This window comes from Pelophylax lessonae (genome assembly GCF_965119305.1).
Source record: "Pelophylax lessonae genome assembly, chromosome: 9".
In the NCBI taxonomy this organism is placed as follows: domain Eukaryota; kingdom Metazoa; phylum Chordata; class Amphibia; order Anura; family Ranidae; genus Pelophylax; species Pelophylax lessonae.
In genome coordinates, this window is record NC_138776.1 from 165,212,328 (window position 1) to 165,236,091 (window position 23,764).

The following is a 23,764-nucleotide window of genomic DNA, read 5'->3' on the forward strand; positions in this document are numbered from 1 at the left end:
GATTTAATGGGGGCTCTTTGGTGGTTTCTAATGTAGGTGGGGCTCTGTGAGGGTCTCTGATGTAAAGGGGGGCCTCTGTGAGGGTCTCTGATGTAAGGGGGGCTAAGTTATTAGTGATCATAAAAAAGAAAAGTCAAATAAAGGGCAAAAAAGGTGCAAGAAAATGCGCTTGTGGGGGGGGGGGGGGGGCACCACAGGATTAGCTCGCACAGGGCGTCTGAACACCTAAGGCCGGCCCTGTCCACCCACAACATGAGACACAGAAGTGACAGGAGGACTGAGGACAGACAGTGGGTGTTTGGTGTCCGATGAAAAGTTATTGAAGAAGATAACAGCAAATATAATATTTTCTAAATTTTTTATTTATATAAAATAACGCATGTGGGGGGCCTATTATTGGGTGTAATGATGATGGCACTGCTTCTTTTACAAAGTAATATCTGTGGTTACAAAGGCATTTGGTGCACGCAAAGTGGTTTTAAATCTTTTGTGGCTATTGAGAAATATATTTAACCACTTGCTGTCCAGGGCAATTTTGATATTTTTTCACGTACATACCTTCATGACCAGGGCATTTTTTGCTTTTCAGCATAGCGCTACTTTAACCACTTAAGCCCCGGAAGATTTTACCCCCTTCCTGACCAGGGGGTATTTTGCGATTCGGCACTGTGTCACTTTAACGGACAATTGCGCGGTTGTGCGACGCTGTACCTAAACGAATTTGACGTCCTTTTTTTCCCACAAACAGAGCTTTCTTTTGGTGGTATTTGATCACCTGTGCGATTTTTTGATCACGCGCTATAAACAAAAAAAGAGCGTCAATTTTGCAAAAATAACAATATTTTTCACATTTTTTTATATGAAATTCCCCCAAAAAAAAAAGTAAAAATCAAAATTTTTTAAAATTTTCGGCCAATTTGTTTTATGCTACATATGTTTGGTAAAAAAAATCGCAAAAAGCGTATTTTGATTGGTTTGCGCAAAAGTTATCGCGTTTACTAACAAAGGGAAAGATTTTTGTCATTTTTGTTGTTTTTTTTTTTAACGCGTAATGGCGGCGATCTGCGATTTTTTTTTTTGCGGTACTGCGACATTGGGGCGGACAGATCGGACCCTTGACTGACATTTGTGACACTTTTGGGGTTACCAGTGACATTTCTACAGTAATCAGTGCTATACATATGCACTGTTACTGTAAAAATACACTGGTTGTGAAGGGGTTAACTTTATTTGGGAGGGAGGGGCTGTGTGTATCCCTAGGGGCGTGCTTTCTACTGTGATTGGCTGTGGCTTGAGCTGTAAGGACACTGATCAACGGATCTACATACTAGATCCGTTTGATCAGTGTCTTTACAGCGAGGAGAATGACAGGCAGCTTGTTTACACAAGCTGCCTGACATTCTCCCTCTCCCCCGCCGATCGCCGAGTGACCGGCGGACATCGGGTCCGCTGGTCACACGCGCGGGGGGGTCCGTGACCATGCGGGAGCGGGAGCGCGCCTCCGGGGGCACGCGCTCGCTCCCTAGACCCTCACAAGCTAGCGACGTAGCCCTACGTCACTTTGCCTTTGAGGGGCTGACTGCCGACGTAGATCGGCGTTAGGCAGTCGGCAAGTGGTTAACTGGTAATTGTGCAGTCATGTAACGCTGTGTGCAAATGAAATCAAAATCATTTTTTTTCATACAAATGGAGCTTTCTTTTGAAAAAGACCAACAATTTTGAAAGAAAAACAATATTTTTTTTTTACTTTCTGCTATAAAACATATCCAATAAAAAAAAAATTTAAATTTTGTTATAAAATTAAGCCAAAATGTTTTCTGCTACACGTCTTTGGTAAAAATAAAATCCCAATAAGTGTATATTGATTGGTTTGTGTAAAAGTTATAGCGTTTACAAACTATGTTCTATATACCGTATTTTCCGGCGTATAAGACGACTGGGCGACCCCCCCCTAATTTTCATCTACCGGTAATACTTATACTTAGGTTACCTTGGAGATATTATACTCGGCGTATAAGACGACCCCCCATTTTTGGGGGATTTTTTTGAGGTTCAAAAGTAGTCTTATACGCCAGAAAATACAGTACTCAAATTTTAAGCTATTTATTTTTGTATACTTGTAATGGCGGTGATCAGTGACTTTTAGTGGGACTGTTAGCGTAGCTGGCAATCTAAGGGCTCTTTCACACGGAGTGGACCGTATTGCGATCCGCTCCGGCACTTTTTTTTTTCTTTTTTTACGTACACGGATGACATTTGTGTCATCCGGTCCGTATGTCCGCATATCATCCCACCCGTTTGCAGATGATATACGGAAATAATGTATGTCAATGCAATTGCGGATGTCAGCGGATGACACCGCTGACATCCGATTTACCGTCCTTTCCGTTTTTTAAACGGAAGAAAAAATAGGGTTCTGTTCCGTTCCAAAAAACGGAACAGAACTGAGGACGAAAATTGGATGTGAGCGGATGGTCATCCGCTGACATCCGCAATCCCATTGACATACATTATGTCCGTATATCATCCGCAAAAAAATAGGATGATATACGGACATGCGGAACGCCCGTGTGAAAGAGCCATAACACTAACTGACTCTGGGTAGAAGCTGATTACCTGACACTGACATCACCAGTGACACTAATACAATGATCAGTAATACTATACGCTATCACTGTACTAATGACACTGATTGGGAAGGGGTTAACATCTAGGGGTAATCAAAGGGTTAAGTGTGTGTGTGTAACAAGTGTTAAATTAATGTCTGTATAATGTGCTGCTTTTTACTAAAAATCTATTTGTTCCATCTCCCTGCTTTGCAGGGGAAGAAACAAAGAGCTCATTCCCTCTGTACAGATCCCTGTATTTGTCAACACAAGGCTCTGGGCTGTGATTGGACACAGCCAATCAGCAGGTCTCAGCCATGAATCATTGGCTGTCAAAATGTCACTGTGTCCCATCATAGTAGAAGTGGGCAGGGGCACCTTGAACCCAGAAGCAGGGCGCAACACACAGTTATGTCGCTGTGGCAGTAGGGGCCCCCCGTCCGCAGTACAATGCAGGAAGAAGCGGTTAAAAATCAGCATTTTTTGTTAGATTACTTTGAACACCCAAATATTATATATTTTCTGAAAGCAGAGTTGTTGACATTTTTTATGCCCCATGATTTTTGTGCAAATTTTCAGGAAATTCAGCAAAAATTAGCACACACAAAAAAAATACCCATTTCTTTTGGTAAAATATTAAAGATGATGTTGCACCGAATAAATAGATCCCATACATGTCAAGATTTATAATTGAAAATGCCTGTGAAAAACTGTGGTAGGTACCTTAAATTATCCATAGGTGAGACTTTAAAAGCCTTTACATGTCTACAGTTGAGAGTTAATTGTGAGCTCTGGCCTTTTTTCCTATTTAACTTGCTTATTTCATTCAACTTGAACAACACCCCTTTGTAATAGCTTTGGCAGTAACAGATACTTTTAATGGAGAGATTAGGGGCCTCTTAGATCTCTACTCTTAAGGCCCGTACACACGTACCGATCGTCGGCATACAAACGTCGGTGGACGAAGGATCTGCCGATTGTACGCGTGTTAGTATGGTGCCTCCGACAGATGTCTGCGCACAATCCGCGGACAAAAGTCTTTCGTGCAAACATGAAAATATTTGTATGCCGACACCAGAACGGACGATTGTTCGCCTGTCAGTACACAATTCGGCCGACAGACCGCAGATTTGCAAGACTGGGCATGCTCAGAAAATAGAAAACACAGGGAAAGTTAACCATTACATGACATCACTTCTGCAGTCGGCGGACAAAATTCTTGTGCTGTCCTTGTGCTGTCTTTGCACTTTTCAGCAGACACCGACATCCCGGGGAGAAAAGAGGAACATTTGTAAGCCGACCATCGGTACGTGTGTACGGGGCTTTAATCTTAAAGATCAAACAATCCACAAACCGCACATCATAAATTCACATTCCCCTGAGGACGCTATTGGGCGAAATGCGTCAGTGGAGTCAGTGACGTCATCATGCTCGGCCCTAGTCCGGGGGGCATGCAGTCTGTGGATTGTTTGCTCTTCAAGCTTGTCTTTGGTTGGAATCTGTAAGTGCACTATCAGAGTATTTGTCAGGGTTATCTGATCCGAGGCCGAGGTGCTGAGAGGGCTCCCATTGCGGCTCAGTGTGGTACAACCCTGAAGGTGATACAGCGGGTATAGCGCCCCAAGTGGCATGGGTTACCAGCTGGAGGCAGATGGGTAGATCCTGGGGAAATCCAAGAGCGTGCTGGGAAAGCTGGAAACACAGCAGAATGGGGTAGCTGGGAAACCTAGTGCCGAGGAATAGACTTTAGTAGAAGAGACAGGAACTGGCCGAGGTCTGGGACTGGAACCGGCAGCGGAAACCGTGGTAGTAGCCGAGGTCATGCACAGGAGACAAACAGGATAGCCGAAGTCTGGAAGCAAGTCAGGGTCGTACACGGTAGGTAGCAGGAGCAAGGTCAATGGATGAAGCCAAGGGTAAAACCAGGAGGAGGAGATCAAGCAGAGTCAGGAGCAAGCCAGGTCACAACAGGAGATCCAAAAGCAGAACACAGGAGGCACCGGAACACTGGGAAACTGAAGATAATCCAGAAATGAGTAGGATCCCACAGCCACCTTTTATAGGCCAGCAGGAGGCTGTGTCTGACACGCATTGCGTTCACGCATTCGCGCCATTGTGTCTTCGTGCATGCGCGTTCGCCAACCTTGCGCCACGGCGGACAGACACGGATGCGCCAGAAATGTCCATTGGCATTACTGGCAATGTTGCCAGTTCTCCTACGACCATTTCCCTGACAGTATTAATAATTAATTGTTAGCAGGTTTGTGCACTATGGTAGCTTTTATTTTGCACATACGTGTGCAGCTTCTATGTGAAGATACTGGGTGGCAAGCATTTCAAAGCTCAGTTCATGCGGGTAGTTGCGAATCACAGCAATTCCTGCAGCCACCGGCATTGATGTAAAATGAGCCTTACACAATAAACTGAGTAACATAGTCAGGTTGAAAAAAGACACAACCATCTGGCACAACCAATAAAAAACAAAAAACAGTAAAGAAAACCCAACCATACAATCCCATTTACACAATCCTATATCCGCAGTTTGAAGGAGAAAAACCCCCCAGCAAAGCATGATCCAATTTGCTAAAGCAGGGGAAAAAATTCCTTCCTGATCCTCCGAGAGGTAATTGGATATTCCCTGGATCAACTTTACCTACAAATATAGTACCCAGTTGTATTATTTACACCCAAAAAAGAATCCAGGCCTTTTTTAAAGCAATCTACTGAGCTGGCCAGAACCACCTCTGGAGGGAGTCTATTCCACATTTTCACAGCTCTTACTGTAAAGAAACCTTTCTGTATTTGGAGACAAAATCTGTTTTCCTCTAGACGTAAAGAGTGCCCCCTTGTCCTCTGTTTTGACCTTAAAGTGAATAACTCAACAACAAGTTCACTATATGGACCCCTTATGTATTTAAGTGAGTGAATATTCACTTCAATTATCCAATTATATAAAAAGCAAATCCCTGATTATTTATTTCATCTGTACATGGGTGGGTATTAAAGCGGAACTCACTTAAAACAAAATTGTCCTACTTTGTCCCTCTTCTGCAAATGATAAAAATTTTACTTTTTTTTTTTTTTTTTTTTACCACTGTTCTTTTTATTTGGTGAATTTTCTTTCACTTTTGGGTTTCCAGCCTAGGCCGCTGCTTCCTGGGATTACTACATCACAGCTATCCCAGGAGGAAGTGTGTTAGGCCTGGTAGGGATGCACCGAAATGAAATTCTTGGCCAAAGCCGAATAATAATGAAATGCTTGGCCGAAGGCCGAAGGCCGAATACCGAACGCGGCGTCTCGCATTTTTTCCATTTATTTTGCCAATTTTTAGGGGGCACGCTGATGAGCACATTTTGTTAGGGGGCACGCTGATGGGCACATTTTATGTTAGGGGGCACTCTGATGGGCAAAACAAAACATTTAAATCAGCTTTGCTCTTAACATAAAATATGCCCATTGGCGTGCCCCTTAACATAAAATATGCCCATCAGAGTGCCCCTTAACATAAAATATGCTCATCAGCATAAAATAAGGGGCACGCTGATGGCCACATTTTATGTCAAGTGAGCACTCTGTTGGACACATTTTTTTTCTTTTTTTTTTTTTTAAGGGGCACTTTATAGGGCACTCTAATGAGCATGGCAAGTGGCAACAACATATGGCAGTCGCTTGTGCAGCTACCGTATTCTCCCCCAAATGTGCTCCACATACCTGAACTGCAGCCAGGTCGGAGCCAAAAGCCGCGAACAGGGGGGCGGGGCGTGCACATAGTGTCACGCTCGCTGGACCTAGTGTGAAGGAGCCGCAGTCAGGAGCAGGGGGCGGGACGCGCGCGTGACGTCACACCCCCTACTCGCGGCCGGACAGGACACCGGCGGCGTGTATGCAGGGAGCCGCAATGAGGAAGGGGAGCGGTCCGGGCGGAAGCATCGCGCGGGCCGCCATTTAGTGACCGCCGCTGACATTGTTCGGCACAAAATTATTCGGCCTTTTTACTTATTCGGCCGAACACCGAAAGTGCTATTTTTTCTATTTTCGGCCAAATAATGTTCGGCCGCCGAACATTCGGTGCATCCCTAAGGCCTGGTTCACACGGGCTTCAGCTTGTATAAGAGCAGTGTTTACAGCAAGCTTTTATGAAACTTTCAGCAAGCTTTAACCACTTCTGGACTGGAAAATCCCCCCCCCCCCCCAATGAGCAGGCCATTTTGCACTGCGTTACTTCAACGGACAATTGCGCAGTCATACAACACTGTACCTAAATAAAATTGATGGTAACAAAATCGTAATAAGCGTATTTTGATTGGTTTGCACAAAAGTTATCACGTCTACTAACTACAGGAAAGATTTTTTCTTTTTTATTGTTTTTTTTTTTTTTTACTAGTAATGGCGGCAATCTGCAATTTTTAGCGGGACTGCGACATTGCGGCGGACAGATCGAACACCTAACTGACATTTTTGACACTTTTGGGGGGGACCAGTGACATTACTAGAGTAATCAGTGCTAAAAATATGCACTGTTACTGTAATAATGCCATTGGCAGCAAAGGGGTTAACCCAGGGGCAATCAAAGGGTTAAATGTGTACCTAGGGGCATATTTATAACTATATGGGGATGTGGCTTGTGAAATTATCACAGAGGCATGTGATCCTTTATAGAAGGATCACAGGAGCTCTGTGATCATTCCAGAGAGAAGAACGGTCAGCTGTGTTTACAACAGCTGACCGTTCTTTTCTCTCAGCAGGGAGCGATCGTGGGTGGCAGGTGGGTGGGAGCCGCCTGCATCGTAGTCCCCGCTGCTAAATGGGGGCAGGCGCGCAACCGACGTATACCTACGTCGGTTCACACAGGAGGGCCAGCCTGCCGCAGTATTTCTGCGGCGGGCAGGTCGAAAGCGGTTAACTGACAATTGCACGGTCGTACCACGCTGTACCCAAAAATAATTGATGTCCTTTTTTTCCCACAAGTAGAGCTTTCGTTTGGTGGTATTTGACCACCTCTGCAATTTTTCTTTTTTGCACTATAAACAAAAAAAGAGCGACAAATTCTCAAAAAAAGCAAAAAAAAAAAAAATTAAAATTACATTTTATCATCATTTTAGGCCAATCTGTATGCTGCTACATATTTTTGGTAAAAAAAATCCCAATTTTTAATTTTGTATATTTTGGTTGGTTCGCGCAAAAGTTATTGCGTCTACAAACTAGGGGAAAGATTTATGTCATTTTTATTTATTTTTTACTAGTAATGGCGGCGATCTGTGTTTTTTTTTTTTTTCTTTAAAGCGGGACTGCGACATTGCGGCTGACAGATCGGACACCTAACTGACATTGTTGACACTTTTGGGGGGACCAGTGACACTAAAGTAATCAGTGTTAAAAATATGCACTGGAACAGGGGTGGGGGAGAAGTAATTTGGGAGCAGTTGAGTTCTGCTTTAAAGTGAACATGACAAGGATTTATAGAGTACAGGATTCTTCTTATTTAATCAGCCATTTATTGTACAAAGAGACAACACATCTGCATTGCTGGTAATATTTTTGTTCAGCTTCGGAAGGAAGAAATTATCAGTAGATTGTAAGAGCAGACTGTGTACCATTATATCATGGTGACAACTTCCAGTAGCTGCTGCTTTCCATTTTCATCACGGTAAAATTCAAGAGCTTAAAAATCCTGGAGCAGAACCAGTTGGCCAAGCAGAAAATAAAATTACTATCTGGAACATTTTCTTTATCTAAAATTACAGCTGAAAGAAGAAGAATTGGCTAAACCCTTCAGTAACAATAAGTCATGTTTATTTATAGGTTTTTAAAGGTAATTTACACGCATATTAACCACTTCTAAATTTTGGCTGCAAATTTTTTCTTTTTTTTTTTTTAGGCAGTAAGGCCTTGAATTATGCAATAAGGAACACTGGAACTGATTTGCTTTGCTGCCTATGGTCATATTCACAAACATTACAAATCTCTAAAATGTATATAGGCTTTGGGTTTTGCACTAGAAAATGACCCTAAACACATTTTATACATAGTTTAACTTTAAATTTCAGATCACTGCACAGACTGGGGAAATTAACCATAAAGTACTTGTATAGCACATCAATAGGTCTTTTTACTATATACAAGCCTCCATAATGATATCTGGTACAGCAGTGGAGTGCATCAACCCAAGACAGGTCACCCTGATTTAGATAGCCGCGTCCGATATTGGCTGCAATTTTGGAGCTTTCCAAAAGCTTTCAACCTCAGCAGTCTTACACATACGAGGATATTTGGGCCCCACTTTTGAGGGACCAAAATTTAAATCTATCTAAACCACATTGCTTCCTGAAATTCTTTTTCAAACATATTCCATGGTCTGGAGGATCAGGGCATGATGCCTAAGCAGCAGAGCTGCAAAGAGAGCCAGGAGGCTTGAATATTGTTTTTTGTTGTATCATTGATGAGAACCCCCTGCGTGGGAAGCTATACATTTGTGAACTTTTGCTTTCTTTCGATAAAAGTGGGCAGGAAAAGCCCTGAAATGTACTTCTGGCGTGGAGTAAACTCAATATTTTGCACTACCACTGAGTTACAAAACCCCCAACTTGTCAGATTATATATATATATATATATATATATATATATATATATATATATATATATATATAATTTGTCACCATTTTTCTAGGTAAATATAGCTCTAAAGGTGCTATTAACATGAAATTTTCACCACATGTCGGAAACAACCCATGCAATCCATACATGCAAAGAAACCAAAACAAATAAGTCTGGAAATAAAGTTATGTGTAATAAAATGGAATGACACAGGGATAAAATATTGAACACACTAACTGAAATGTATTTAATATTTCGTACAAAATCCTTTGTTAATGACAGCCTCAAGACTAGGGATGATCGAACGGTTCGGGTCGACCATCGGTTCGACCCGAACATTGACCGTTCGAGATTCGGCCGAATTCCTAACTTTTTGCTGAAAAAGTTCGGAATTCGGCAACCAGAACTGACCAAAATGCAACGGGACAGGAACTGGGCTTTAATAGCCCGTGATTGGACCAGAACCATCAGTAAAAGCCAATTGAGGGGGCAGGAGAATGCTAGGAATGTGATTGGAGTGACTAGGGGGTCCAGAGGCCAATCATTAGTGAATACGCCCCCCAGTATATAAGATAGCCCCGCCAAATCTCTACCATTTTAATACAGGGCTGTGGAAGAGAGTGGAAGCAGTTCTGTTACTTCTGCTCTCAAAGTGTCATTTAGCAATTATTAGTGTGAGGAAAGGGATATCTAGTGTAGTTAGGGTACTATTTTCCACTATAGTTAGATTTAATAATCTAGTTTCTTTAGGGAAAGTGTTAAGTGTAAGAGGACCGTAGTGTAGTGTAGGGTTAACTGACTCTGACTGCTATGGCAGGGTGACAAAACCCTTACATGTCAGGGTGACCGCTATAGAGAAAAGATTGTTTCTCTTTGAACACTTATAGAACCGGATAGTGGCTTCGCCCCTGTCACCCTGCTTTTTGTTGCAGGCGTTTATAGGGCTTTTTTGAGGACATGTTTTGAGTCAGGCATATATATGTATATATACACACACACATGTATGTATATATACACATACACATATATAGGTGTGAAAGTAGCAGAAACCTATGCTTGCGCTAATGAAATAATTAACACCCATATGGCTTCTCTGCTATAACACCTATATATGTGTATGTGTATAAATACATATAAGTGTGTGTGTATATATACCCCTATACAGAATTTCAGATGTTTTGCCTGCCTCCAAAGATCCCCAAAAAAATGCCCAAAAAAACGCCTGCTGCAAAAACACACCTGGGCGTTTTTGTAGCTGGCGTTTTTTTGGGCATTTTTTGGGCGTCTTTGGAGGCAGGCATACCATCTGTACTTCTGTGTAGGGGTATATATACACACACACATGTATGTATATATACACATATATAGGTGTGAAAGTAGCAGAAACCTATGCTTGCGCTAATGAAATAATTAACACCCATATGGCTTCTCTGCTATAACACCTATATATGTGTATGTGTATAAATACATATAAGTGTGTGTGTATATATACCCCTATACAGAAGTTCAGATGTTATGCCTGCCTCCAAAGACCCCCAAAAAATGCCCTAAAAAAACACACCTGGGCGGGTTTTTTTTGGCGCATTTTTTGTGGGTCTTAGGATGTGGGCAAAACATCTGAAATTCTGTATAGGGGTATATATACACACACACTTATATGTATTTATACACATACACACATATAGGTGTTATAGGAGCGGAGACATATGCCTTTTAATTATTTCATTAGCGCAAGCATAGGTTTCTGCTACTTTCACACCTATATATGTGTATATATACATACATGTGTGTGTGTGTGTATATATACCCCTACACAGAAGTACAGATGTTATGCCTGCCTCCAAAGATGCCCAAAAAATGTCCAAAAAAACTCCAGCTACAAAAACGCCCAGGTGTGTTTTTGCAGCAGGCGTTTTTTTGGGGCATTTTTTGGAGGTCTTTGGAGGCAGGCAAAACATCTGAAATTCTGTTTAGGGGTATATATACACACACACTTATATGTATTTATACACATACACACATATAGGTGTGAAAGGAGAGAAGCCATAGGGGTGTTAATTATTTCATTAGCGCAAGCATAGTGTTCTGCTACTTTTACACCTACAGTATACATGTGTATGTGTATATATACATACATGTGTGTGTGTGTGTGTGTGTATATATACCCCTACACAGAAGTTCTGATGTTATGCCTGCCTCCAAAGACCCCCAAAAAATGCCCAAAAAAACACCTGCTACAAAACCGGCAAGGTGTGAAAATAGCGGAGCCACTATCCTGTTCTATTGCAATTCTAATACAAACAAACTTTTTTTTTTGGTTCTGGACATGCTACAGAGAAACTTCACAGGTACACTTTTTAGACCCCCCAGACACTAAATCCAAAGAAATCTAATTTTTTTTTTCAATAATTTTTTCAATAATTGGCTCTCTATCAAAAACGACAATTTTTAAGAACTTTTTTTTTGCGTGATTAATAGTCCCTGGGGCATGACCCAGAACTCTATGCACTTTTTAGGGGCATTTATTGGGTTTTAGGGCTTCAAAATGGTGTTTATTGATTACCGAAGTTCGGGTCCTATTGATTTCAATGGGGTTCTGAAATCTGGCCCGAACTTTCGGGAAGTTCGGGTGTTCTGGTCGAACCAAACTTTTGAAAAGTTCGATCTTCCCTATTGTCTGATAGTTGTGCCGCAAACTTTAAAAGAGCTTCAACATACTTTTTCTTTAGCAATGGAGTCTTGCGCGGTGAGTGTGCATACAGGCCATGGCGGTTGAGTGCATTAACTTATTGTTTTCTTTGAAACAATTGTACCTGTTAATTCCAGGTCTTTCTTAAGCTCTCCACAAGTGGTCCTTGGCTCTTGGACAACTCTTCTGATAATTCCTTTCACTTCACTGTCAGATCAGAAATTTTGTGAGGAGCACCTAGTCGTGGTCGGTTTATGGTGAAATTATGTTCTTTCCACTTCCAGGATATGGCCCCAACAGTGCTCACTGGAACATTCAGAAATTTAGAAACCCTTCTGTATCCAATGCCATCAGTATATTTTGCAACAATAAGGTTGCCAAGATCTTAGGCTCTTTGTTTTTACCCATTATGAGATGTTCCTTGTGTGACACTTTGGTAATGAGACACCTTTTTATAGGCTATCAGCTGAGACTGAACAAGCTGATAATAATTTACACTGACAAGGATTGCTTTCTAATTACCGATAGACTTCATCTGGTGTCTTGGCTTTCCATGCCTTTTTGCACCTCCCTTTCTTCATGTGTTTAATACCTTTTCCCTGCGTCATTCCATTTTATTACTCATAACTTTATTTTTGAACTTATTTGTTTTGGTTTCTTTGTATGTATGGATTGCATGGGTTGTTACCGAAATTTCCCTTTTCTGGCCTCCTCCTGACCCCCATTCCAGGCTGAAGCTCCACTCCAGGTACTCTCTACTCACCGATCGAATCCGGTTCCTTACCAGGCCATCAGGGGGCGGTTGGGGGGAGCTGGGACAGCTCGGTATGGGCTTTCTGGGGGAGGAGAGTATCCAGTGGGGCATGGAACCGGCCTCTGCTCAGACCCAGTTTACACCATCCATGCTGGGGGGGTTGGCCTGTGCTCTGTCCTTGTCTTCATCCCACACTCAGTAGATCAGCGGTAGGGACATTTTACTCCTGTTCACCAGGAATCCTTTAGGCATGTCTTTGACAGAAGTGATGCAGCCTTTTTATGGGGCATCAGAGCAGCTCAGGGGGCAATTCCCCCCCCCCCTGCCCCCTGGCCCAGTCCTTCCCTGCCACTGGACACCTCTCAAGTACGGTAAATGTGTCTAGCTTCTAAATTATGTTTCATGTGACTTCCTCACTCTGCTTTGCAGGTCAGGTTCAAACTGTTCGGTGGTTTTGAAAAGTTTCAAAGGCACTTATACAGCAGGCTCCCTGTATGTGGGAAACAGGAAGGAGCTTGCAGTGGGCGTGTATGATAACACGTGTTCTGTATTACATACAGGCAACAAAGGGGATTCCATTTGGCCAGTTCTGGGACAAGATCATCCAGTGCCCAGGGCAAAGATGCCAAATTGGGCCCTCTCTCCTTCATTATGTGCAAGTTTATGAAGAGACGGGGAGATAGAGCACAGCCTGCACCTCCTCCTCTCCAAGCCCCTTCCAGCGCTGGGCTGACAAAAGTAGTGATGCAGCCTTACAGTAGAAGGAACTTGCAGTGTCCCTATCCCGACAATACAGGCTGCGCCTAGGGCAGCCGTCCCTTTTGCCCACCTCTTGTCCTGGCCCTGCCCTTGACCTCCTTGATTGGATTAGGGACCCAGGTGGACTAGTGTATTATTTGTGTGCCTGGTTAAAAAATATGTACAACCAAACAGGCTGTGTATACATTTACCTACACCAAGAGTCAAAAATCAACCGATCGAGATTTCATTGTACTTTGCAGAACTGTTACACTGCAACTAATAGTCTTAACTTTTCAATTATTTATATAAAGTGCAATGTTAATCGTAAGTAACTTCTTCAATTATACACTGCTGGTCAATGCTTGCTATAATTATATATGTAACAAAGATTTGCTCATGACCAGTGTTCTTATATGTGGTGCCACATCCCTTTGAGGTACAAAAATTGGGGGATTCCCCTGGATTGGAACTTTTTAGGCACAAAGACTAGAGTATATAGAAAAAATTATATTTTATTAAACAATTATACAAAAAAATGGTAAGATTAAAAACTATGGCAAGCAACATTCAATATCATAGTTTACAATCATATATTCCAGAAACCAAAACCCAACATGTTTCGAAGATTGGACTCTTCTTCCTCAGGGGTGGTTCTGAATAATGCTCTGTCAACACAGAAAAAAAGTCATAGAATCGTACAACTGATGGTATATACGTATTACATTGTTTATACAAAACATTTTTACAAAATTATATTATATATGTAAGGTAACTGTAGGGTGATATATTAGATTGATGAAACTTGTTTGTGTTTACATAGGAATTAAAGCCAATGCCAACCTCGAAACGACTGCAATGCTTTCAAGCAGAGATATGTTCTATTTAAATCAAATTGAAGAAATGCTTCACATGGCAACGTCAATGCTGCAACAGGAAGGATGGCAGACAAAACAGGTAAGTGCACTGCTTATCTAACACCTAGGGGTCTATGCATAAAAAATGTGCTGTGCGGAAGTGTGAATTATTTGCACAGGAGCAATGAATCTTCGCTGTAATTTACTTAATGTGTTTATTTCCTAGGATCATTACTGCCGTCTAATGGCAATAATGATTTTTTTTCTGAAATACTGCATCACACACAACTGCATTATTGCCACTTATCTTATACATAGATCCCCTAATGTTACCCCCCCAAACAAAATGGGGGGGGGGGGGTCTGGGCTGGGCTTTTAAGAAAACATGTAGGGACCATATACATGTGAGCCGGGGCTTAGGTTAGTGGTTGTAAACCTTCTGGTGTTTTTTAATTTCAGATAATAAACACGTTTTACTTACCTGCTCTGTGCAAAACTATTGCACAGGGCGATCCCAAACCTCCTCTTTTGGGGTCCCCCGTTGGTGCTCTTGTCTCCTCCTCTCTTTTGGGCTCACCCATAGCAAGCTGTGTACTATAGGGGCACTCTCGTTCATCCACAGACACACACAGCATGGCTGGGCCCAGGCCCCCGCTCACTCCTCATAGGATTTGATTGACAGCAGCAGGAGCCAATGGCTCCCGCTGCTGCCTCTGTGTCCTGTGAATGCAGAAAGAAAGGAGATCAGGGCTTCCAGTGGGGACAGCGTTGGCTCAAGAGAGGTGACAGCTAACTGTTTATGTGGGAGGGGAGTCACAGACATTGGAGGGTTTTGTTTTTTACCTTAAGGTGGAGCTCCAGTCATTTTTGTAAAAATTAAAAGTCCGCATTTACAAATACTGTAGCTGCTGACTTTTAATAAACAGACACTTACCTGTCCCAGGATCCTGCACTGTGTACACCCGAGGGGGAGCCAGAGACTGTCTTCAGTCCCCGGCGCTGGCATCCTACCTGTGGGCACCCTCCTTGGGGCTTCACAGCTGGGTGCCCACTGCGCATGGGCAAGCCTCGCTGCACATTGTGAATGGCCCCATAGTATTCTGGGACCTGTAACGTGCTTCAGAGGGAGGGGGAAGAAGAAGTTTTGCACCGATAGCCTAGGCCAGTGATGGTGAACCTTGGCACCCCAGATGTTTTGGAACCCCATGACGCTCATGCACTCTGCAGTGTAGTTGAGCATCATGGGAAATATAGTTCCAAAACATCTGGGGTGCCCAGATTTGCCATCACTGGCCTAGCCAATCCAACGGGAAGTGGGAGCAGGTACCTAGTCCCCCCGGCCGAATAAAAATTTCCAAATGTGATAGAGGAGGGGGAAGAGAAATTAAAGCTGAACTTTCCCTTTTGGGTGAAGTTCCGCTTTAATAAAGAGAATTCATTAATGTAAAAAAAAACCTGTGTGTTAGGGAGTGCTTTAATGTAGGGAACATGTTAATATGTTGTAGCAGCTTTCGGATTATTAGCTTCCTTTGACATGAAAATGTATATTAAATTTGCCAGGTGCGTTATATCTACAGAGATTATAAATGCTACTTTATTGTGTAAGCTTGAAGAGAAACTACTGAGCACATTGTATCATTGTTATGTATGTTGAAGGCCAAGTTATCAGGGCCAACTCAAAGATTGCTAATAATGTGGAAATTGGTTTATACAGGAAATCGGAGATTGGATTCTCAGTAAATCATTCCCAAAGATAGGAAAAGTATTTCGCGCAGAAGCTGTAATTGACTCCCCGCCAGAACACATCTGCACTCAACTATTTGAAAAACTTGAACGCATCGACCAGTGGAACCCAGACGTCAGTAAAGTGCAGGTAATAATGTTCATCATGTCTGAGCTGTCTATGCCAACAAATTCTGACCATTGCCCCAGTTCATTATATTTCCATGAAAACAATAGCGCAGCGTGGACTTTTATTTTTAATGTGAATTCTGTGGTTAATGTATTGAGATTGAGCTAGGAAAGTGTAACTTTCAGTTTTCTTATAGGTGGATGTAATACATCATTGCCATAAAAGGCCTCATTAATATATTCTACAGTTAACATGATTTTTCATTTCAGTCAACAGATATCTATGGTTTTCTATGCTTATATAATAAAATTCAGACATCTCTTTTCTACATATTCTCAGTTTATACAGTATTTCCATACCCCCCCCCCCCCATGCTTGTGAATGGCTCACGTATTGGTGTGCGCAGCCTATTGCATTAGGGTGTGCATCCCAGAGCACAAACACACATGCATGTATATCAGTAGAGCAGAGATTGGTGTCAATAGGGCAGTGGACGGTGTCAATAGATTTTATTTTTTATAATTATTTTTAACAATATTGTTTTTTATTATTGGGTGGCTTGGGTGAAATATTAAGGGTCTAAACAAGGAGAAAGGGACTGAGGACAGAGCTTCCCCCAGTCCCTTTCTCTGCAGCCTCAGCTGCACTGGACAGTGAATGAATGGGAAATGCTCTGTGCTGAGTGGCTTCCTGTTCATTTACAAAATTAGGCATAGTCAACATAGTTTACTACGCTTCCGTTAAGAAGGAACACAGGAACCCACCCCCCCTCTCCATTTTTTATGTCAGACACCTCTCTCTTCCTCTCCCCTGCCCCCTGCTACCTTCCCCTAATACGATATGGTTTCAAGATGACATCCTTGGTTTAACTGTGTAACTGTGTGTTCACCTTGTCCTCCGGTTAGTTGTTTTTCCCTGAAAGTATTTACTGTGCACTGCAATTTTGATGTTCTACATTAAGATTACTGTAAGATGCTAACTATGATCTCTGTGCCTGGATCAAAGGCAATGGTTTGTTGTATTGCATTTGAGATCAATAAAAACATTTCTGTAGAAAAAAAAATGAACACAGGAGCGATCAGTACAGATCACTCACTGTGTTCATTCATTTATCCATCCTGAATCATCCCCCACAGCAGTGGGCGGGAGAGGAGAGGAGAGGAGAGGAGAGGAAGGAACCTGGTAGCACTGCGGGGGGGGGGGGAGGGGGAAATGAGGAACCAGGAAGCAGGGGGAATCCTCACCGCACAGGGTGATTGGGGTGTGCCCAGGCACACCCTGCACGCACACCCATGGGCTCACATCCTCTCTCATACAGCTATACAAAAGGGTCTGAGATTGAATTGTATGCAATCTGTTATGTGACATTTAGCACCACCTGGCAGCTGTTTCAATGTGCATACTTCTTAAATGTCTCAGTGGTTTAAACCTGTGAAAGAACCAACTCACCTAAAGGGACAACCTGTGTAACAAACAGTCATTTCTACATTCTAAGTAGTTTTCTTTTTTTTTATTTAAATGTTCGTAATGGATTTATGCCCCGCTTAGAGTAGTTCCTATTCAGTATGAATTTGTCTGGCCATTAATGGGAGGATCTGTTCTTTGCTTCAGATGAATCAGACCCCTCGCCCAACTGTTTTGCATCTAACATCTGACATATGTGGTTTAGCCTAGGTTCACACTGAGGCTGGTTTAAAGTCGGGCTGAAATCCCGGTTTGAAATCGTGCGAATTCAGCTGAACTCGCACGATTTCAAACTGGCCTTTCAATCTGACTTTGAGGGGCGATTTCACAGACATCTGTGTGGGTTCCTGCACAGGTGTCTATTGAAATGGGCCCCCCCCCCCCCCCCAAAGAAACTACTTTTGGGAATAAGTGTGGCACCGCAAAGTCGGCATTGCATCGATTTGGACGGTGCCATTGCTGGCAATTGGTTCCTTTTCGACAAGCGATTTGACATTTCAAACCACATGTCAAAACGGAGCAATGTGAAGGTGGGCTTAACCACTTAAGCCCCGGAGGATTTTCCTGCTAAAAGACCAGGGGGTATTTTGCGATTCGGCACTGCGTGACTTTAACGGACAATTGCGCGGTCGTGCGACGCTGTACCTAAACAAATTTGGCGTCCTTTTTTTCCCACAAACAGAGCTTTCTTTTGGTGGTATTTGATCACCTGTGCGATTTTTTTTTTTTTTTTTTTTTTTTTTTGATCACGCGCTATAAACAAAAAAAGAGCGAGAATTTTGCGAAAATAGCAATATTTTTCACATTTTTTTATATGAAATTCCCCCCAAAAAAATGTAAAAATCAAAATTTTTTAACATTTTCGGCCAATTTGTTTTATCCTACCTATGTTTGGTAAAAAAAAATCGCAAAAAGCGTATTTTTATTGGTTTGCGCAAAAGTTATCGCGTTTACTAACAAAGGGAAAGATTTTTGTCATTTTTGTTGGTTTTTTTTTTTTAACGCGTAATGGCGGCGATCTGCGATTTTTTTTTTTTGCGGTACTGCGACATTGTGGCGGACAGATCGGACCCTTGACTGACATTTTTGACACTTTTGGGGTTACCAGTGACATTTCTACAGTAATCAGTGCTATACATATGCACTGTTACTGTAAAAATACACTGGTAGTGAAGGGGTTAACTTTATTTGGGAGGGAGGGGCTGTGTGTGTCCCTAGGGGCGTGCTTTCTACTGTGATTGGCTGTGGCTTGAGCTGTAAGGACACTGATCAACGGATCTACATAGTAGATCCGTGTGATCAGTGTCTTTACAGCGAGGAGAATGACAGGTGGCTTGTTTACACAAGCTGCCTGCCTTTCTCCCTCTCCCCCGACGATCACCGAGTGACCGGCGGACATCGGGTCCGCTGGTCACACTCGCGGGGGGGTCCGTGACCGCGCGATAGCGCGCCTCTGCGGGCGCGCACTCGCTCCCCAGACCCTCCCAGGCTAGTGACGTTAATTAACGTCACTCTGCCTGGCAGGGGCTGACCGCCGCAGTAAATCTACTTGCGGCGGTCGGCAAGCGGTTAATGCATGTCAGAAAAGGGGCCTATGAACATGGGTGAGGAAGGCCATCAGATATTCTACACAATGGGGCTGATTTACTAAAACTGGAGAGTTCAAAATCTGGTGCAGCTCTGTACAGTAACCAATCAGCTTCCATGTTTTTTTTTTTTTTTTTAAGCTTAATTGAACAAGCTGTAGTTAGAAGCTGATTGGCTACCATGCAGAGCTGCACCAGATTTTGCACTCTCCAGTTTTAGTAAATTAACCCCATAGAGTAGGAACAGGAGAGTCCAGGCATTCAAAACTTAAAGTGGTATTAAACCCAAAAGCAAACATTTATTATATTGCAGCTCACCAGTTCTTAGATGTGGTGACTGCAATTAGTAGCCCCCACTGGATTCCAAGGCTCCAAGCTGGGTGCTCAGGCTGAACAGGCTTCCTTCCATTCACCTTGAGCCCTCGTTCAAACTGAACGCGGCTTTGAAATGATGTGACTTCATCTGAAATCGCACGATTTCACAGCCGCATTTCAGTCCGGCTTTGAGGGCGACTTGAAAGACATCTGTGCGGGTTCATGCACAGATGTCTATTGAAGTTGCCAACAAAGTCACCAAAAGTAGTGCAGGAACTACTTTTGGAATTCAGTGCTGCGCCTGTAAAGTCGGCGTTGCGTCGGTTGGGGCGGTGCCATTTCCGGCTATAGGCTGTGATTTGACATGCGATTTAACCTCTCCAATCAAGTCAGGCGGTCCGTTCTCATCCGATTCCCCCATAGAGAACAGCGGGACCTGACAGCTCTGTCTCCTCACACAGCGCGGAGACACAGCTGTCATCCGCCTGCTCAGCGGGGGATCGATCCCCCGCTGAGAAAAACTAAGTCTGCCGATGGACTCCACAGTGAGAAAGGGGCCTAAGGTGTAACTGTGAAAATACGATACTCTGTTCTCCTTAACCCAAATGAGAAGCTTTTCAACCACTTCAATACCAGGCAGTTTTACCCCCTTCCTGCCCAGGCCAATTTTCTGCTTTTTTTCCAAATGTGTTTTTATTAGTGTCTGGTAAAACAGTTTTCAAATTAATATCTGTTCTTCAAAAATTTAGGTCAAAGTGTATTCTGCTACTTTTCTTTGGTGAAAATAACCCAAATCAGTGTATATTATATAGTCTGTAGGAAAGTTTTAGAGTCCACAAACTATGGTATTTATCTGAAAATTGATCAGTACTGATGGCATCTCCTTTATTGAGGCCCAAAAATGCCTGCACAGTACAAATACTTCCCAAATGACCATTTTTTAAAAAATAGGCAGCCCAGGCTAGTGAGTAAGAGACATGGCGAGTTTTTTTTAAAGTTGTAATTTTTTTGTCATAATTTTTCAGAAAATGACGAAGTTCTTTACCATTTTATTTATGGTACAAATGGGCTGTGATTGGCCCAGTCTGTACCATGTGAGCACACTTACCATTCACAGCTAGCAGCACAATTGTATAAAATGGATGGTATGAAAGGAAGCCCTCCATTGTTTACAACTCTCATGTGACCTTCTGTAATTGGTCAACGCTATCACTTGGTACCAGCAACGAGCTGGTACACTGATCAGTCATGGGATGCGTGCGGTGGATGCAGCCGGTGACAGATCGCTATGCTATGCAGGCGACTGACATCCTCTATATTAACTGATGATGCCATTGGTCGTTGGGATACTGGCAGCTAAAAGGTTATAATGGTGCACTATGAAAACCTGTGGCTTTGTGGCATGCCCTGCGGCCATGCATGGGGCACCATCCGGGAGGACATTATATGACGTCCATCCGGATCGGCGGGAGGCTTTCATTTTGTTATAGGCTTGGCGGGAAGTGGTTAAATCTGAAGTCAGGAATACAAGGTAGCAGGCTTTCATGGGTGACGATCCAATTGGGAGATTTATGGATTCATCAATTTTTGATTCAGCTGAATATTCCCAAGTAGATCTGTCAAATCTGAAAATCACCCAACATGAGGATCCAGGCTATCGAGATTTGTGAATTCTGTGATTCTCTGTAGACTTGCCAATTTTTCATGCATAGATTTATGTAAAAATTTTACAAGTGTTTGACTTGGTATTCAAAACTATTGCTCATAATTTGACAGCATTGAAAGAAGATGAATTGAGAAGGCACCAAAAGTTAAGATTATTACTCTGACCGGTAATGAAAATCATCATGGCCAATCACCACAAACTAAAATGAAATTTTTTTTTTTTTTTTTTGGCAGATCCTTCAAAGAATTGGAAATAACACATTACTCACGAGAGAAGTGACCGCACAGAACATGGTCAGCAAGAGAGACTTTGTCAATGTGCAGCATTGCTGCAGGTCAGGCTCCTCTTTATACCTCATTGGAACTGAAGCTCATTCACACTTGATGCCACCACAAAAAGGAATAATTAGGTATGTATGGTGCAGAGACCAGATGTTGGAAAGAGGTCTGAAGTTGGAGGCTCAACTCTAGGTTTGGGTAGAATAGGGAATGCTTAAAAGTATCTGCAAGGTTTTCTTTTTCAACCCAATAGGAATAATTCTCCTCACTTTCTAATGAGACAGGAATTGTTGGGAAATCACTCTGGTGGGAGCAGCACAAAGATTCCCCAGCACACCAACAGCTAGTGAGCACAAAAAGCTGAATCAAAATGATTTTTTTTTTTTATGGGCTTTTGCTTTTTCAAAGATTTTGTTCAGATTTTTTCAAATAAAGAATATACAAATAATGAATTTCATTAAATAGTACAGCAAGGGTACAATATCCAATAGTCTATACAATTACTGTATTTTCTGGCTTATAAGACTACTTTTGAACCTCCAAAAAATCCCCCAAAAATGGGGGGTTGTCTTATATGCCGAGTATAATATCTCCAAGGTAACCTAAGTATAAGTATTACCGGTAGATGTAATCTCTCTACGCTGGTGTGTGGGAATCCTGTACCGGTATACTGTATGTACCGTAGCTTCGGCTACATACAGTGTACCGCGCTGAGCCAATCAGGGAGAGCGATGTATTCTATTATTGAGTGCAAAGCCTGCTCGGATTGGCGGAGTAACATCAGCCCGCCTCTCTGACTCTGCCAATCCGAGCAGGATTGCATTCAATGCATTTTCATTGCATTTGCATTCAATAATAGAATACATCGCTCACTGTGATTGGCTCAGTGCGGTATACTGTATGTAGCCGAAGATACGGTATACCGGTACAGGATTCCCACACAGCCAGCGTCCTGAGATTACATCTACTGGTAATACTTATACTTAGGGTACCTTGGAGATATTATGAGAGATTACATGTATTACAGTACTTGGGGTACCTTGGAGAGCTATGAGAAATCTGATGTTTTTCAATGGTGTTGCCTTGCTTCGGAAGGGGGGTAGTCTTATATGGTGAGTATAGCCCAAAGCTTCGGAAGGGGGGTAGTCTTATATGGTGAGTATAGCCCAAAACCTATTTTTTAATTTTAAAATTAGGGGGGTCGTCTTATACGCCCAGTCGTCTTATACGCCGGAAAATACGGTATATTGTACCACCACCTCTGGCTCAGGCACTCTGCTCCCTACTCACCACTAACACTTGTAAGTCCAGCTTCTGTGTTTACAAGAGACAGCTTGTCCTCCAATGGCATCCACCGATCTGATCTCCTGAGTGGCTTCTACTGAGTGCATGATAGAGACAAGGGAGATGCAGGTGCCGGGGGTACAGTGCAGATGCCAACACCCCCACTGGATGATATCCCAGCAAGTGAGAGAGGCAGAGCCAACTACAGTGTGTGGGGAGGTACTAGGGCCAGCTGGGTGCTTCAGCTTAATACAGCAACAAAAGTAAGACACGTAGGAGATGGTGGAGCTTTTAAGGAGGTGAGGAGAAAATGGCAGTGGGGGGAGGGGGGGGGGTTGCATGCAGAGGTCAGAGCTGAAGAGGGGTGTAAGTGAGATGTGGATGGGGGGTGCAAAGGTAAGCACCTGTGGAAGAAGGCTGCGTGCAGCACACCCCAGAATTCTACACTATGTACATAGTGCACCCCAAACTCTACACTCTGTGTGTGAGAACCCCCCACAACTCTGCACTCTGTACATAATGCACTCCTGGCATTTATTGCCTCTTTAACCACTTCCATACAGAGCAGTTTGACACCCTTCCTGCCCAGACCAATTTTCAGCTTTCAGCACTCTCACACTTTGAATGACAATTGCTCAGTCATGCTACACTGTAACCAAACAAAATTTTTATCATTTTTTTCACACAAATAGAGCTTTCTTTTGGTGGTATTTGATCACAACTGGGGTTTTTTTTTTTCGTGATATATGCAAAAAAAGAGCAAAAATTTTGAAAAAAAAAACACTTTTTTTTAGTTTCAATTATGAAATTTTGCAAAAAATAAATTTTTCTTCATACATTTGGGCCAAAATGTATACTGCTACATGTCTCTGGTAAAATTAACCCAAATTAGTGTATATTATTTAGTCTGTGTGAAAGTTATTGAGTCTAGAAGCTATGGTACCAATTACTGAAAATTGATCACACCAGATGTACTGACTGCCTATCTCCTTTCTTGAGGCCCTGAAATGTCAGGACAGTACAAATACCGACCAAATGACCCCTTTTTGTAAAGTAGACAGTCCAAGGTATTTAGTAAGA

General features: G+C 42.6%; 1 protein-coding gene across 1 annotated transcript in view; it reads left to right on the plus strand.

The window, feature by feature from the left end:
* The window catches only part of LOC309564581 (steroidogenic acute regulatory protein, mitochondrial-like), a gene marked incomplete at its 3' end in the record, with an annotated part of 41,681 nt that overhangs the window by 9,865 nt on the left and 8,052 nt on the right, over positions 1-23,764 (plus strand). The window contains exons 3-5 of the mRNA XM_082269229.1: positions 14,206-14,339; positions 15,954-16,112; positions 21,356-21,531. Of these exons, the coding sequence (XP_082125355.1) occupies positions 14,206-14,339; positions 15,954-16,112; positions 21,356-21,531 (469 nt within the window). The remainder of the gene's footprint in view (positions 1-14,205; positions 14,340-15,953; positions 16,113-21,355; positions 21,532-23,764) is intronic.